We start from the raw sequence: 17267 nt of genomic DNA, 5'->3' as shown, positions 1-17267 counted from the left end.
CTCTTCCCCAGTAGATGGTGATTCACCCGTCGGGCGAACAACACAGGTCGGGACCTCGTCCTGAGAAGTGGCCCTCGTAGGAGTAACCAAGGCCACAGATTCAACTGAAGCAGCCCTCGATGAAGGTCGGGCGATGGGTACCACGACAGGATGAACAAATGAGGCCGGCTGACGAAAAGCTAACAGAGGAGCCTTTTCTCACCAAACTCTTCGTGACATCGACAAACGACACATAAGAAGCCAAGTAAAAATAGAGGAAGAATAACAGACAGAAACATCATCTCACCTGTAAGAGGCCTGCGTCCGAACCTGTCATGAAAGGTCAACCATGTGTGAATCCCCACTGTATGGGGAAGGATGGCACCCACCCAGTCATGGATACCTTCGACAAGCGGAGGGGGCAATCTCTCAACTGCAAAGACATGATAAAATTTAGTACCATAATAGAAAATGGTCGGGCATCTCACCGACTAAAGATACAAAAACTTACGCGCAAAGTTCCACTTTTCAGGGAATCCTATTGGGTCTGCCACAATGTGCTCAGTCCGCACGTAAAAATAATTCTCGTAGAAACGACGGTTGGTCCTGTCATCTATATTCACCACCAGGCTCCTCGACCCCCTAGGACGCATGTGATTCATCGTACCGCAAATAAGTTGAGGGGCGAAGATGCTAAGCAGCATATGGTCCAAAGTGACATCACGACCGGTGAGTTCCGCGTACTTAAGCAGCATAAGGAATAACTTGTACAAATACGACGAAAGTTGGGTGGGGAATACCTCGTAAAAATAGCAAAAATCCACCACCAACAAAGGAAGAGGAAATGTGTACCCTACAAGGAAGGGGTAGGCGTAGAACACAAAGTACCCAGGGCGGTCGAAATGAACTATGTCTTTCCACACTGCCGGCTGCATATCAACGTAATTGGGGATTCCCCACCTTTCTTTCAACTCTGCAATATCCTTTTCTCTCATAATAGAGCGGACAGGTTCCGGTTCAACCTCGGCGGGAGTACTGAAATCGGTCGACTCTCTCCCAGGGTGAGGCAGGATCTCAATCATTGATGGGATTTCCTTATCTTCCACCGCATCTAACCCTCTTGCGGCCTAAGCAACACTTTTCAGTACCAGACTAATGACAGAGAGATCGAAGCGAGAAGAATCACCAACCATTTTGATCAGAAGACACGCCAAAGAAATAACGAAAAGAAGGGATGAAAATTTTCAGAGAAAAAGAGGGCAAACAGAAACTTGGGATATCAGAAAGGAAGTATATCTGCAGAATTCTCTCAAGTAAAAGGTAAAGAAATGTGTCAATCGAATGATAAGCTCCCTCTATATATAAGAGACATAAATCCCCCGAGCACAAAACCCAAGAGTTGCTAATCGAATCTGATAGGGCACGAAACGTTTCAGTTCCCCAAGAACGTGTGTAATAATAGCGGTAACCACGAAATAACTCTTTGATACCAAACGACGTTTCGGTTCCGAAATCGCCGCAACGGTCCATGGGAATCGAAGGAACGCTGCCACTCCGCCAAAAACCCAAGAAATATAACTAAGGAACGAAGAGTCAGAAGTCAGATTTCGCTCGAATTCGTAACAATCATGACCCGTCTGTCGAGCCCGACAGAGGACGACCTCGACAGACGGAGGGACTAACTGTATTGGTTAAAATATGACCGTCACGACCGAGCTGACCAATATCCCGCCCAAGTGACCGGGCAGCGGAAGATAGTATAGCCCGCTCCATACCCCTTTCCCGACATCCGACGAGTCGGAAAGAGCGGCACCTAAAAGCACGACTAAGACACATTGGAGGCAAGAGGACGTCGGGCCAAGCAAAAGGCAAGGTGCAACGACTATATATAGCAAGGGAAAGCTTTCAATGAGGGAGGCAGCTCCTCCTATCTCTCCGTAAGGCTAAAAAGCTCTCTCCTAGTATTCTTGATAGATAGGAATTAATCTCTAGAAAAATATGTAAAGTTGTCTCCTCATCGATTGATGGGAGACGCAATATTGCATCTCAATAAGATTATTTATATTTTCTTCATCTTACATATGATCCATACTGCTAGCTCTTTGATCTGGAATTTACTATGTGTGAGTAAGATTTACCCCTTCATATTCTTTGATTGATTTGTTCAAAAAGGTTTCGATATCTTTTGAGTCAAACAGTATATGTGTATCCTTCTTATACTATAAGATATGCAAACATTTAGTATATATATTTCTATGGTGAGGGTATATCACGTATCGTTTGTTTCCAATCTAGAATATTCAGGGATTAATAATTTTGGGATTATAATTCTGGAATTATTATTCAATATCAAATGTGATAACTAATACCAAAATATTTGATATAAAACTTATGCCGATATTAGTTAATACATGAGATAAATATAATCCTAAATTTTAGTCCCTAGTTCTTGGGTGCTCTTGATTGGATTCTTCTATTATTAATTAAAAGTTTTGGGTCGAGTCTTCAGATTGGAAAAACTCTTGAGGTGAATCCGAATTAATCTGATACAAATACGGACATAAATGGTATCCCCAGAATCCAATGGAACACATTATTAAGATCGAAATATGTCTACCCTCTGTAAATTAGATGCTTTTTAACTCTAAGAACGTTTCCTGCACAAGAACAAAATAGACGTGGATTACACGCCGGTCAAACAAGTGTTTCTTTTTCAGGCAACTTGCAACATTGGATTAGGTAGTATTCCTCTTTATTATCCCTTTTCAATATTTGACCAATTGAACAAAAGAGTCAATTCCCACCTCATAAAATCGAGAAACTAAACTTCCTTTAATATTTTAGTACTAATTAGGTTAGACTACCGAAATATAAATAGTTAAATAAATAAGAAGAATTAAACGATAGAAAATTTACTACCACCTTAATAATGTGAAAAAACCCACCAAGGTGTATAATTTGTTCTTTATCAATGAGAATTGCTCACGCAATATAGGTGTGAATTCGATTCCTATTTTTGTCCATTCTTATCCATTTCTTGCCAACATCTCTACTGTGTAATTAGAAAAAAAACGCAATGATGATGTCTCTAGGACACTCTTCTCGTAGTAAGCTTATTGCATTTCCAAAAGCATTAATAGGTTGTTTGACCAAGTATTTTTTGTCCAAAAGTATTTTTTTGGGTAAAAAATTCTTTCCAAAGTTAAGGTAAAAATACTTTATAAAAGTTTGACCAAACACTAATTATTATTTAAAAATATTTTTAAAATTAATTAGCCACATAAAATTATTTTTCACCAAACGTAAAATAACTTTAGAAGCACGACCAAACAGTCTATTAAGATTATGTCGCTACATTTTTTGCTACACTTTTTATATGGGTACTATTACCGTTTAAAGTTTCAAATACTCGATTTGATTATAATTTTTTTTAACACTTTCAAAGAGATGTTATGTAACTCTACTAGTTATATAATTTTTTTCTTTTAACAAGTCAAAAACATGTGGATACTGAATTTTAAAATGATAGACTTCAACTTCAAATAATTGAGTTTTAAATTTAATATATATATGATATTTGAAAAGATTTATGTTCATTCGCTCTGCGAGCGAAGCGGTATACTGAAAAAAAGAAGTGACTACCTTACTTAATATATATATATATATATATAATAAACTTCCTAATAAAAAAGCATTTTTAGTAAAAACTTGGCTGAACTCATATTTAGACTTTAGCCTCGCCCTGCTTAGCAGCAAAAGTTGTAATAAGATGATAAATAGCCCATTATCCTTAACCAAATATTTTAAATTCGAGCCTTAGGATCCGAGTGTCTATGATAGCAAGCCACACTTTACCTCGATGTGAATTTGATTTAATCTAGTCCAAAGCAATGGAAAACGGAAAAAAAGAAGAAAGGAAGAACAGATTACTGCTTCAGAAAATAAGAAAATGTATTTTTCCTATATTTAAAGCTCTTGCCGACGCTAGTTTTTTGGTGGCGTAAGCCGCGTGGCAGAAAAACAAGTGTATCATTTAAAACAAGTCCACCTCTACTCTCTTCTCAAATATCAACCCCACTTTCTGCACTTTCCACAAATAGCAAATTTCTCTGTCCAAACTCTCCTTACCCAGTAGAAGAAAGAGGAAACTTTGCTGAATTTCAGTTTCCCCCCCAAAAAGAGCAGTTAATTTGGTACTAATATCAAAAAAATGTTAGCACAAGTACAGCTTCTGTTTATGGTGGTATTCTTAGAAATGTCACTAATTTTGTTATTTCTCTTCAAAACCCCTTTGAGGAAACTAATAATCATGACTCTTGACCGAGTTAAACGAGGCCGTGGACCGTTGATTGTTAAATCTGTAGCTGCTACTGTTCTTGTGATCATGATTTACACTGTTTACTCTATTAGGGAATTGCAGTCTCGCCCTACTGATACTGTTAATCCCACTGATCAAATCCTTCTTGCTCATCAAATTCTCCAAGCTGCTCTTATGGGTATGTTTCTAATTTTTTGTGCAGGTTTTTAATGTGTGTTTGGTTGTTTGTTTGAATTCCTTTTATGATTAATTCATGGGTGTGTTTATTTTTGCCTTTTTTTCAAACCCTTTTGTGTGTGTGGGGTGGGGGTGGGGGTGGGGGTAGAATTTTCTTTTTATGGTTATTTTTAGGAGCAAAATGAACAAGTTAGTATTTAGTGTGATGCTATGATGTACTTCCTTTGTCCCATTTTATGTGATGGTGTTTGATTGGACTTGGGGAAGGAAGAAAGACTTTTGAAATTTATTGCAGGCAACCTTTCATTTCTGCAAGAGGCCAAGTCGAACGTGTGACCTCCTAGTTAAATGGCAGTAACTTTAAGCAGTAACTTTAAGGCTCCCTTCACTTTTGAAACTTGTGTTCTAGAACAAGAAATCCGTGTGCTATAAATATCTCATCCGTGTGCTATAAATATCTTATCAAGGCTAAAATGAAAAAGTTTAAAGTTGAATTATTTTTATATATGGAGAGGTGTCAGTTCTTTTAGAAGAGACACTGAAAATGGAAGTGTAACACAAAACGGACAGAGAGAGTAGTTAATTGGATTTTCGGGTATGTTGAAGCAAAATTCCTTGGTTACTAGCTCTCAAGTTCCAGTTAAATGCAAGTACAAAAGGGTTCAAAATTCATGGACGGATTTAGTTTTTAAGCAGTAGGTGTCATAGCACGCTGGCTTCGACTTGAACTGTATATATAGTTGAGCAATTTTAAAGAAGTATATATTTCTTATGAATTCCGCTCGCTGCCGCTGACGTAGACTGGGTAGAGTAAAAGCAAGCAACAAAAAGGAAAACAAAGGATATGTAGTATTGATGATCCAATGTGTAGAATACAAACCAAAAATTTAGGGACTTGAATCCTTGCTATTATCAATTGAGTAATCAGTGACCAAGAAGAATTCGATAGAATTTTTTTTCAAGAAGAAGACGGAGAACCCGAGTAAGAATTCAATACCGAATTAGTAGAAGCAAGTAGTCGATCCAATTAATGAATATTCATGCTTGGACTCGACTATAGAGTATAGCCTAGAAGAAAGATGAAGGGAAACTCATGCAACTAATCATACTTCAAAGTGATCCAAGTAAGATTCAAAGTAGTAGAGAAAGAAGTGAGTGGGCGATGCTCAATATCTCGGTAGAGGCTCTTCTTCAAGCTAACACTTGCGCCAATATTTCGTTCATCAAAGTATTTTTGCTAATTGCAATGAGATCTATCTATTTTTTGGGATGAAAATGAGATCTATCTATTTATAGCAGTGCTATGACCTACACCCATTAGGGTAATAATGTAAGGCAGTGGACTTCGAAAACTAAGCTTAAAATGGCAAACTAGGATTTAGGCTGTGATCAGCAAAAGAAGAAGGGATGCATTAGCGATGATTCCTGGTGCATACGCACAAAATAAATTTGTAACATTCAGGGAGGTTTCTAGATTGACCAGACGGAACACATCTAGAGTGATGCATCACCAGTGCAGTGATGCATTCGTAACTGCACTGGTTGCATTAGCATTTCAAGGCTGTGCTTCCTGATGGCTATGAAATGCTTTAGATGTGTTTATATCTAGTGGGAATGCGATAGCATCTCTAAAATTGTTGTTCTTCTTTTGTTTTTCTTCAGAGTTTGAGTCTGTAAAACTTATCTCCTTCAAGCATCGTTCCATGTATTCATGGGTCTAAATTGGCTTTCTTTGGTACCTTATGTGTGTGTGTGTATGTATAGGAAGTTAGCTTTCTTTGGTTGTAAGCTCTCTTGTACTATGACCTCTCCTTTTTTGGGGAAGATTCAACATCCCCGAGTCCGCATCAGCCACAAAACAGTAAGTGGGTGCATAAATAATTTACACCCGTTATTAAAATGCCAGATTCGCCCTGGTTGGAATGAGCATTCTTAAAGAAAAGCTTGTATCTAGATTTGAATGTCTTATAAACAGTTATTCGATGTCAAACTTGTCAAAGGAATGTGTAAAGTTGCTTGAATGTGCGTCTCCCATAGAGATTGTTTGACTGGTGAAGATGGACCTTAAGGAGAAGAACCCTCTCTTAAAGAGTGTTATTGGGACAATTCATGGGGGAAGGGGTTAAAAAGAGTTTCATTAGGACATGTAGTTTGGTGGATCAGAGTTATGCCTGAAGGCTAAGCATTCAATTGAAGAACTATTGCGATTTTGCTTTAGAAGTTCTTTCACAGCATAAAAGTTGGTGGTGCTCAAGGTGTGATCAGTGGCGAATTCAGTATTTGAACATTATGGGTTCGAGTTCGGGATTCTATCACAACTCATCTGATTTATTATCTGATTTAATGGGTTCGAAATTTATTATTTATATTTATTTGGCAGATTTCTTAACACATGTATAGGGTCTGTGCAAAGTGGTAAGGCTTTGCTCACGGTTTCAAGCCGTGGAAACAGCCTCTTGCAAAAATATAAGGTAAGACTGTGTACAAAAGACCCTTGTGGTCCGGCCGTTTCCCGGACCTCGCGCATAGCAGGAGCTTAGTGCACCAGGCAGCCTTTTTTATATATAGGTTCCGAGCAAAAGCTATTGGGTTCCGATGAACCCATAAGTTGCCTTCTATGTCATCCCCTGGGTGTGACGCAGAAACTGTCAGAAAGATTTTTAATTTATCTTTTGCACTAGCATGGCATGTGATAGTAGAGTGTCTATGATTCAAAGAGTGCCAACTGGCTAGAGTTTAAACTTTTGTTCCACACTGGTGGTACTATGTTACTTCTTCCCCAACCCCCCCCCCCCACCCCCACCCCCCACAAATTTTGCTGTTTGACTTGATTGTGGCCGAGTGACAATGAAAATTTTGTGTTTTACAGTGTAAAAAAAGGTGAAAAAATGGGGCACATGCACTGTTTTTGCCACCTAATACTAAAATATGATATTAGAGAGACTTAGATACTATGTTGCGCAGACTCTTCAAAGTACTGCTGCATCCGTATCAGATCCTTCAAAATTACACTACTTTTGAGGGAGACACGCGCCCGACAACATTTTCAGAGAGTTCAAGCAACATAGCTTAGATGCAAGTTGGAGTTCTATTCTTAATGGTGACTGATACAAGTTGCTTCCTTTGTTTTAGATCCTTAAAGGTTCCAGAGGTGAAATATGTTAAGTTATTCAACATATGATGTGATAACACACGGCCTTTTGCATCTGATTTACATGCATAAGAATATTTAGCTGGTAAAATTCAGATTACATGGTTTAGCCTATCTGTTTGAAGCAAGTTTCTGCATAACAGGGTTCAAATGCTTTTAACTTTTTGCAGGATTTTGTCTATTCCTTGGACTGATGGTAGACAGGCTACACCATTACATAAGGGAGCTTCGCTTACTTAGGAAGACGATGGAAGCTGTAAAGAAGCAGGATCGCGCATTGGACAATGGCAAAAATGGTGAAGCCAGTAACCTAAAGGATGAAATCTCCTCCTTGAGGAACAAGGTAAGGCAGCTGGAATCCGACAACGAGGCAAAAGAAAAGGAGGTAAAATCTCAGAAGGCTAACTCTGATTCTCTTAAGGGTCAATCTGAAAAATTGCTGCTTGAATACGACCGGTTGCTGGAAGAAAACCAGAATCTTCGAAGCCAATTGCAATCAGTTGAGCAAAATGTATCACATTCCGATAGCAAAAAGAACACCTAGAATAGCATACATCTGTTTTCTGGCCATCAACTATAGTAGTTACTCTTGGGAATTTTGGTTAAAGAAGTGTGTTGTGTAGCTCGTTTTTGTCATCATGATAGATTCTTGTAAAATGGTAGTAATATACCGTATTATCCTAAACCCTGGATTATCCTAAACCACTCCTGTTTTCTATCTTTCACTGTGCTTGAAACTATTTTTGTGTTCCCAGTGGGGGTGATTATACAACAATATTTTGCTCTTTGAGGGAGTCTTCAGATCTTTTTACCTAGCAAGGGACCATTTCAGTGATGTGGATAGCAGCATTTTCAAATTATACCGTATGATATCATTTATAACACTTTAAATGTAAATTTAAGAAGTCAGGTAGGTTCAATTCTTGTACAATTTTTGAAGTTCTGATAGTAAGAATAAATTTTAAGATAGGTTAATTGTAAATATCTTTTGGGTGTTAAGAACTTACCCGTGCTTAATATGGCTACTTGGAACCTACCCATGCTCTGCGCAACTACTTGTAACCTTCTCGTGTTCAGCACCGACACTTGGAACCAACCCGTGCTCAACACAGTCAGTCGGAACCTTGGAACTACCTACTCGTGCTCACCACTACCACTTGGGACCTACCTGTGGTTCCTACCTACTCGTGCTCACCACTACCACTTGGGACCTACCTCTGCTCTGTGCGGCTACTTGTAACGTTCCCTGACTCGGCACAACCACTTGGAACCTTTCTCAAAGAGCCAAAAGAACCGTGCTCAGTACAACCACTTGGAACTCACCCGTGATCTTTCTCAAAGAGCCAAAAATGAAGAGCCAAAAGAAAAACAAAACAAAACAAAACTTTTACCAGCACAAAGGTCTAGTAGTGTGGACGCAGACCTTACCCCTACTCCGGAGGAGTAGAGAGGGTGTTTCCGATCAAAGAGCCAAAAGAAAAACAAAACAAATCTTTTACCAGCACACTACCATGATTTCTTTCTTGAAAGTAAACAAAACAGAAATAGGTAACAGTAAGGAGCAAAAATGAAGAACTAGAATACAATAGTTCAAAATTTACACCTTTGAAGATCTACGTACATACAACTTAAATAAACCACAAGACTCTCCAAGCTGCTGTCTAGCTCGTTGCTTTATGAGCAAAAGGTTGATTTCCTAACAGGGCAGCATGCCCTGATAGAGATACATTTGTATAAATATATATATATATATATACTACAATTACTAAGTTTCCCTCATAAACTATTGTTCCTCGCCCGTGTTTATAGAATTTAATCGCTTTAGTCTCTGGTCAAGCTCTGCCATGACCGCCGGCTCCTGCTTTTTCCTCTGTCTTGAAATAGTAGTGGTTGTCATAAAGCCAATTTGATCAAAAGCAACCTGAAAAAAAGTTGTTCCAAAATTCTAAGAATATGTTGTCCACAGCATTATGCATTGAGTTTAAATTCTACGCATGGACAATGTATAGATTTTGTATACCATCAGGTTAAGTTAACCTACAATAATAGATAACTATATCTGGTTAAATGGAACTGATGGTGCAAAATTTCTTTTCGGTCAATATACATAACTTAAATCTTTATGCATATGAAATCAGACACTAAACTTCACAGGAAAAAGCATCCCAGCTTAATCCTTTAAATAGGTACTTGAAGATATGACCATAAATAGAAACATGAGTCTAGCGAGAATATGTTACCGTCAACAAGTCATCAGGATCAAAAAGTTGATGAGTGCTTCTCTGGATGATATGAATTATATCTCCGACATGATGCACAGTCAGCAACTCTTCTTCGTTCATCTAGTCATTGGCATATTATAGGACTATCTTAGTATTCGAAATTCAGTTCTAAGCTAATGGAAAATTGAGAGGCAAGAAAATCAACAGTGAAAAAAGTTATCATAAATGTGAAACACAAAAATATTAGGAATCATTTACCTTAAAAATTGCCAATGCCACATGAAATAGAAGATTTGCACCTTCATTGAAAAGGACATCCCAGACCCGTAAGGTTGTCTGTAATGAAATAGCAGACGCAAGAATCATTAACCAATACGAGATAATAGAGCGCATGATCTATTTCGTAGCAACTGACACCACACAGAGAGAATGAGAGACTAAGATTGTTGACCTCAGAAGGCAAGCTTTTGGCGAAAAGGCAGAGAAACCACTCCGTGCAAACAAGAGAAACATCAAACTCCAGTGCATCCAAATGAGCGGCTATCCTGTACTTTTCCTCATCAGTATCAGAAAACAGCAGAACTTGTAAAAATTAAACATTCATGCTAATGACGAACATCTGGGAAAAGATAAAAGTACCTGGGACATTTTTTGGTTAATAGATCCTTGAAAACTCTTTGTTCGACATGGCATCCAGACAAGTTCTTTGTATAACAGTCACTAACTAATACATTCTCTAAAAGGACAGCAATCATCCAGAAAGCATCTTCTTCGGTTTTCATCACAAGCAATAATAATGCTGCAACATAGTTTAATCCCTGCAAAACAGTGAACCCATTTAGACCACGTATCAACTGTTGGAAAAGCAAAATGAACACTAATTGGATATAAGTTCCACGAAGATAGCAAACATACTTCCATAAACTATTGAAAGAAGAGGGGAACAAGAACAATGTGCTGGGTGATTTGGAGCATTCCGAGAGTCGTCGAGATTTTGGGTATGGTAGGCATATAAAAGTTGAGGTCGAGGGGCTATGCGTGTCATGAACAGGGGAAGAGTAAGCGAGCCAGACGAAATCCCAGTAAAATTTTGGAAAAGAACGCAGGCAAGGCAGGTTTGGAGTAGCTCACTAGGTTGTTAAATGGCATTTTTTATGACGAAGAAGATGCCCGAAGAACGGAGGTGGAGTACAATGATCTCATTGTACAAAAACAATGGTGATATCTAAAATTGCAACAACTATAGGGGTATCAAGATACAAAACCATTGCATTAAGTTTGGGAGTGGATGGTGGAAGAGAGGGTGAGGAGGAATGTGTCTATTTTCGAGAACCAATTCGGATTCATGCCGGGGCATTCGACTGCGAAAGTCATTCACCTCGTAAGGAGATTGGTAGAGCAGTATAGGGAGAGGAAGATGGACTTGCATATGATATTCATTGACCTAGAGAAAGCATACGACAAAGTCCTAAGGTAGATCCTATGGATATGTTTGGAGGCTAGAGGTGTTCCTGTAGCCTACACTAGGGTGATTAATGGCATGTACGATGGATCTAAAACTCGGGTGCGGACAATGGGCAGAGACTCAGAACACTTTCTATTTGTGATGGGGTTGCACCAGGGATCAGCTCTTAGCCCATTTTTACTTACCCCAGCAATGGATGCGCTGACGCGTTACATTCAAGGGGAGGTGTTGTGGTGCATGTTATTTACAGATGACATTGTACTAATTGACGAGACATGCGGTATTAACGCGAGGTTTGGGGTCTAAAGATAAACCCTAGAATCTAAAAGTTTCAAGTTGAGCAGGATCAAGACATAATACTTGGAGTGCAAGTTCAGTGATGTGACTCGTGAAGCAGACGTGGACATAAGTCTTGATACACAAGTCATCCCCAAGAGAGGAAGTTTTAAGTACCTTCGGTCAGTAACTCAGAAAAACGGGGAGAATGGCAGGGATGTCACACATCGTATTGGAGCGAGGTGGACAAAATAGAGGGATCGCATTCGGTGTTTTGTGTGATAAGAATATGCCACCAAGACTTAAAGGTAAGTTCTACAGAGTGGCGGTTAGACCGACTATGCAGAGTGTTGGCTAGTCAAGAACTCCCATGTCCAGATGATGAAGGTAGCAGAAATGAGGATGTTGAGATAAATGTGCGGGCATACCAGGATAGATAAGATTAGGAATAAAGATATTCAGGATAAGGTGTGTGACCCCATGGAGGACAAGATGCGGGAAACGAGGATGAAATAGTTCCGACATGTGAAGAGGAGAACACAGATGCCCTAGTAAGATGGTGCGAGAGGTTAACCTTGGTAGGTCTGAGGAGAAGTAGAGGTAAGCTAAAGAAGCATTAGGGATAGGTGGTTAGGCAGGGCATGGCGCTGCTAAATATAGATAGAACCCTGAATGAACAAGCATCCACAAATGTCGATTCATTCAAGCAAGAGAGTGCAACAATCCTTTCCTTTGACACTGGTCCCATAAACGAGTGAAAAATTCCCGAGAAAATGAAATGAACTTCTTTTCGTAAGGCAAGAAAGTCGCCTAAGGAAAGTAGAAGTCAGCTTACGAGGATATGACCCTTGATAGGAGAGTGTGAAGGTTGAGAATTAGGATAGAAGTTTAGTAGGTAGTCGAGCATTTTCCTTGTCCATACCTGTAGTAGTGTCAGTTTTTTTTATTATCTTGCTGATGTTACTGCTTGTTGCTACTGTTTTTTTTTTCCCTACCTTTCCTTGAGCCAAGGGTCTACCAAAAAACCTCTCTACCTCCTCAAGATAGGGGTAAAGTCTACATACACACTACCCTCCCAAGACCCCACTTGTGGGATTACACTAGGTTTGTTTTTGTTGTATTGGATATAAGTTTCGACATCCTTTTCTCTAAGTCAAATACATTCAAAGCCAAACTTATGTCCAAAATACTTTTAAATTGTGAGAAGTTGGATGCTGCATGCCGTTTGGTTAAAACCTAAAGCAACTGTGCTAAATATATTACTATTTGATGTAGAATAATCAATTACAAAAGCAAACATCACCTTCATTATTAAAATGGACAAACTGCAGTGAACAATCTCGCTGGATATTGCAAAAAGCACAAATAGGATTGAATAGTTTAGACCTATACAACCATGCATGATTGATAAAATATTCTTGCTCCTTATGTTCAGGTTCAGGAAAAATATTTCTTTGGAATAGTTTCATTTGCAGATTGCACGAGGAGAATGACTATTTATGGAATGAAAAACATGCTATCAAAAAGTCATATTATGATTCAGCTTCAATATCGGACTGTATACATCAGGAACACTTGAACCTTAAAATTTGACGGCATTGTAGCCCTTGAAGTCTAGATTCCAAAAAACAAATTGAGCACAATATGGATATGCACAAAATTGGCAGCGAACCAGCATAGCTATGCTGGATTTTGCCGCAGCTACGCCAGCAAAATGGAAAAAAAAGGGCAGTGACACAGCGCAGCCATGCTCGATTTCACCACAGCTGTGCCAGCATTATGGACGTGGATAGGCAGATATCCCAGCAAGCCAGCACAGTTGTGCTGGTTTCCAACACAACGATGCCCAGAGTTGATTTCAGATTTCTGCATTTTAGGAAGAGGATTTCCTTATTCGATTGAAACTCAGTAAAAGCATGTTTAAGGTTGGTCAAAGAAGGTTTTAACAGGTGGAGCTCACTAAGAAAAGAAGAAAGATGGAAAGAACGACCAAGCCAACATTCTCTAACCATGTTGATGTTTCCTTGTGGTCCGGCCCTTTCCCGGACCCCGCGCATAGCGGGAGCTTAGTGCACCGGACTGCCCTTTTTTTTTCATGCTCATCAAGAGTATACTTTTTTTATTTTAATACTATTACTTGTTTCAATTGTGAGTTTAGCCCAGCGAAGATCGAACAGAGAAGTTTCCTTGAGCGTTAGTCTGCTTTGATTAATATTATGTCAATGTCTACGACAACTTGTACAAGAGAAACTGAGGGGGACTTTAGGAGATTTGTGGTCAGTGTGAGTCTAAACTGAGTGGGTGACCATGACTCAACCATAGAGGATTCATGATTTTAATACATGTTGAACTGAACAAGCCCAAAAGTAAAGTGAAACCTCAACTTAGAAATACTCAAGTAGGCATTCTTTGTTGAGAGGAACTTTTAAATTAGGGATCCTATTATTTCATGATATTAATATTTAAAATTAAATGAACAAGAACGCTTGAAAAGGTGCAGTTGAAATCAATCCCCTAGCATTGTCTCATAGATTTCCACCAAAGAATTGCATTTCTTGCTCTTGCCTCCAATACTCTTTGGTTAGTTTTCTTTTCCGTTAGTTTTCGCTCCTTGTAGCTTATTCTACATCTCAAACAATAGTATAGCATAATCCCCACATATGTTGATTTGTTAATCCTCGTAGGATGATACTATACTTACTACTTCATTACATAAACTGATTAGTGCGCTTAGCATGGCAATTTAATCATGTTAGAAAGAAACAAAGATATATTGACTTTATCAAGTTTTACATCAAATATAAGTATACACTTAATAGAGCTAAAAGGATACTTTCTTCAAAAGAAAATTAGAGCTAAAAGGATAAAAAAATTGTATTTTAGAATAAAATAAAGTGTTAACAAGGAAAAAGAGATCTAAATGGTCTAACTTCATATAACATATGTAACCCTATAAGCTGGGCCTATTCTAGCTTATAGACAGATAAATAATCTAAAACAAACGGTAGTTATATAGATGTGTGTGTGTGAGAGAGAGAAAATGACTACATGGCCTCCCCTGTAAAGTATGGCAGCACGGAGAAAATATAAAGTTGATAGGATTAATAAAATAATTTCTTTGGCCAAAGTAAACATTATGATCTCACAAAGAAAAATAGATCTACCTGGCAGTAGCCAACATCAGAATCACGGAAAGAATAGGCAACAAGGACACGCCTTAGGGCAGCATGACCCTCAGGAGTGTCCAACCATGGATGACCAGGAAAGGTTCGCGGGAGGTCCTGCAAGTAAAGAAAATGTTGAAAATCAATCAAAATAAAGGTGGTAGTACCAAAGCATAAAAAATTATGTATCTCAATTTTCTACATTTTTTTCAAGCTTGGGAATAAATTATGCGACATAATCCTATCTTTTAGCAAAGCAAAAATTCTCCTAGAACTTAAAGCAGAATGTCAATATGAAGACACCATAAAGCTTTAATTGCTTTATATGTGCACAACGAGTGAACCTCGCTCTAAAACAATAAACCTCCCAGAACTAAAAGCGTTTATGCGGACTTTAGTCCACAGATACGGAAACATCAATATGAAGACCCTCTTTAATTGCAAGACTGGTACTTTAAAAGGACACAACGAGTGAATCATTCTCTTCACATATCATGCAGCATATATAACAACCTGCGCAGAATCCTGAACAGTTAACGAATCAAAACAGGAAAAGAAAGTCTAGTGCCGCTCTTACGAGTGTGAATAATCTTTCACTTAACGAATCTCTAACGACTCCACGTGAAGGCTGCCATGAAAATATCAAGCCGAGGCAAGTTCTAGCACATACACTATAATACTCATTATTAGGGCCTTGTCTTATGAGAGATCTCAGCTTATCAATGCACCTTGAATCCTTGATCGGGGTGGTAATTTGTATCCAAGACCAAGCCTATTACATTTGAATTTTGAAAATAGCCTAATGACTTGTGCATGTTTACTAATTAAAGAACATTTGTCTGTTACACTTGTAAACTAAGGCAAATATAAGTAGTCAATCCTTGGATGTACATCTTTCTCTATAGATAATAGGCAGGCTTAACTACTCAAAAAAGTTAAAAGAGTATTAAGATAACCAGTGCATGTCCCCTCAATCCCTTCTCTTTTTCTAATACCACCAAGAAATGCCGAATCACTTATCCAATATTTATCTGTACAATGAGCTATCTTACAGCGTAATAAATACTTCTCCTTCTCAAAACTTTTTCCACATTGGAATGTTTGATTTTTGGCTAAATAATCATCTTGTGGACTCACTCTAATTATCATATTCACATCTTCAGAATCCATCATAATTTAGGTCATAAACTGTGGCATGCAAGTGAAACATTTGAAACTGCAAAAGCTTCTACACACAACAAATTTGTCCGTGCCAAAATTTTTTATAATTATACTTCATAACATCCTAGAATTTCAGCCTCTAATAAATGACAAAATTCACATCTAGAGCATCTATGACCACAAAAAATAGTCATCAACAGCATCCATCATGCTATCAAAACACCAAGTCTCAACATAACGTGCAAAAACTAGCCAAACCATAAAAAAGGGACATCAAATGAACAAAAAACATGCTCAGTAACAAAATCAAAACTTTCCATTGAGTCTCAACAATGTATCAATGTAACATTTGACCAAGAAACTCACATGATCAATCTGCTTAGTTGCAGGTGTGACCTTATCCTGTATAGCTTTGGTCATATCCTCATAATAACTATCCGGGGCGGTCGATTTCTTCTTTGCTGCCCCTGATAGTGAAAACCACACCTTAGGCCTCAAAACAGGTGGGATACCTTTCCTAATAAGCTTCTTGAGAGTAATTGCATTCACCAAAGCAGAGAACTTTAAGGATGTTTTAAGTGTTGATGAAACATGAGTTTGCAAATACCAATTAGCACCTTTGCTTGCTTCTAATGCCCACCAAACTTTCCCTTGTTCCCTAACTTTTTCCCTAACCTCATTCAACACATTTACATCATCAACATTCCCTTCAACTGTAAATCCATATAGATCTTGAAATTTTACAGTTATTTTTGCCCTTCTTGCATGTATACTTGGCCTCAAAATTGGAACTTGTGATTGGTATTCAATTTCCATGTCTTTCTTGCTATGAGTTCCATACATTTTTGTGAATTTTTACACAAAAGATTGAGTCTTTTTTACAAATGGATAGTCAAGAATTTAAAAAAAGGCCATTTTTGGGCATCAAATTGCAGAAAAGAGCTGATAAAATCAGATATAAGGACAAAGATTGATTATTTTTTTTTTAGAAATGGGGTTTCAAAAATTCAAAGAAAAGCCTTTTTTGGGGCATCAAATTGCAGAAAACAGCTGATAAAATAAGATAAAAGTACAAAGATCGATTCTTTTTACAAATGGGTATTCAAGAATTCAAAGAAAAACCTTTTTTTGGGGCATAAAAAAACTGATAAAATGTGGATTTTACACAAAAGAAATGGTCAACTTTCAGATAGAAGAACAAAAATTGAGTCTTTTTAAAATGGCTATTCAAGAATTTAAAGGAAGACCATTTCTTGGGCAACAAATTGCAGAAATAAACTAATAAAATCAGATAGAAATATAAAAATTGAGTCTTTTCACAATTGGGTATATAAGAATTCAAAGAAAGGCTATT

General features: G+C 38.1%; 2 protein-coding genes across 2 annotated transcripts; one reads left to right on the top strand and one right to left on the bottom strand.

Moving 5' to 3' along the window:
- The first annotated feature begins 3813 nt into the window (after nucleotides 1–3813).
- LOC104242589 (uncharacterized) lies at nucleotides 3814–8410 on the top strand. Its single transcript, XM_009797665.2, has 2 exons — nucleotides 3814–4475; nucleotides 7796–8410. Exons 1-2 carry the CDS (start codon nucleotides 4190–4192, stop codon nucleotides 8167–8169), a joined length of 660 nt encoding a protein of 219 aa, XP_009795967.1. The 5' UTR covers nucleotides 3814–4189; the 3' UTR covers nucleotides 8170–8410.
- Nucleotides 8411–9174: 764 nt separating this feature from the next.
- Nucleotides 9175–16880, bottom strand: LOC104242591 (uncharacterized). The gene is made up of 7 exons (XM_009797666.2): nucleotides 16280–16880; nucleotides 14753–14869; nucleotides 10487–10665; nucleotides 10299–10392; nucleotides 10106–10183; nucleotides 9866–9967; nucleotides 9175–9546 (listed from the first exon to the last, which is right to left on the bottom strand). The coding sequence occupies exons 1-7, from the start codon at nucleotides 16754–16756 to the stop codon at nucleotides 9409–9411; spliced, it is 1185 nt and encodes a 394-aa protein (XP_009795968.1). The 5' UTR covers nucleotides 16757–16880; the 3' UTR covers nucleotides 9175–9408.
- Nucleotides 16881–17267: the final 387 nt, after the last annotated feature.

This window comes from Nicotiana sylvestris, chromosome 6, assembly GCF_000393655.2.
Source record: "Nicotiana sylvestris chromosome 6, ASM39365v2, whole genome shotgun sequence".
Classification (NCBI taxonomy): Eukaryota; Viridiplantae; Streptophyta; class Magnoliopsida; order Solanales; family Solanaceae; genus Nicotiana; species Nicotiana sylvestris.
Note: the sequence above shows the minus strand (reverse complement) of the source record. Positions and strands in the feature narration are given on the sequence as shown.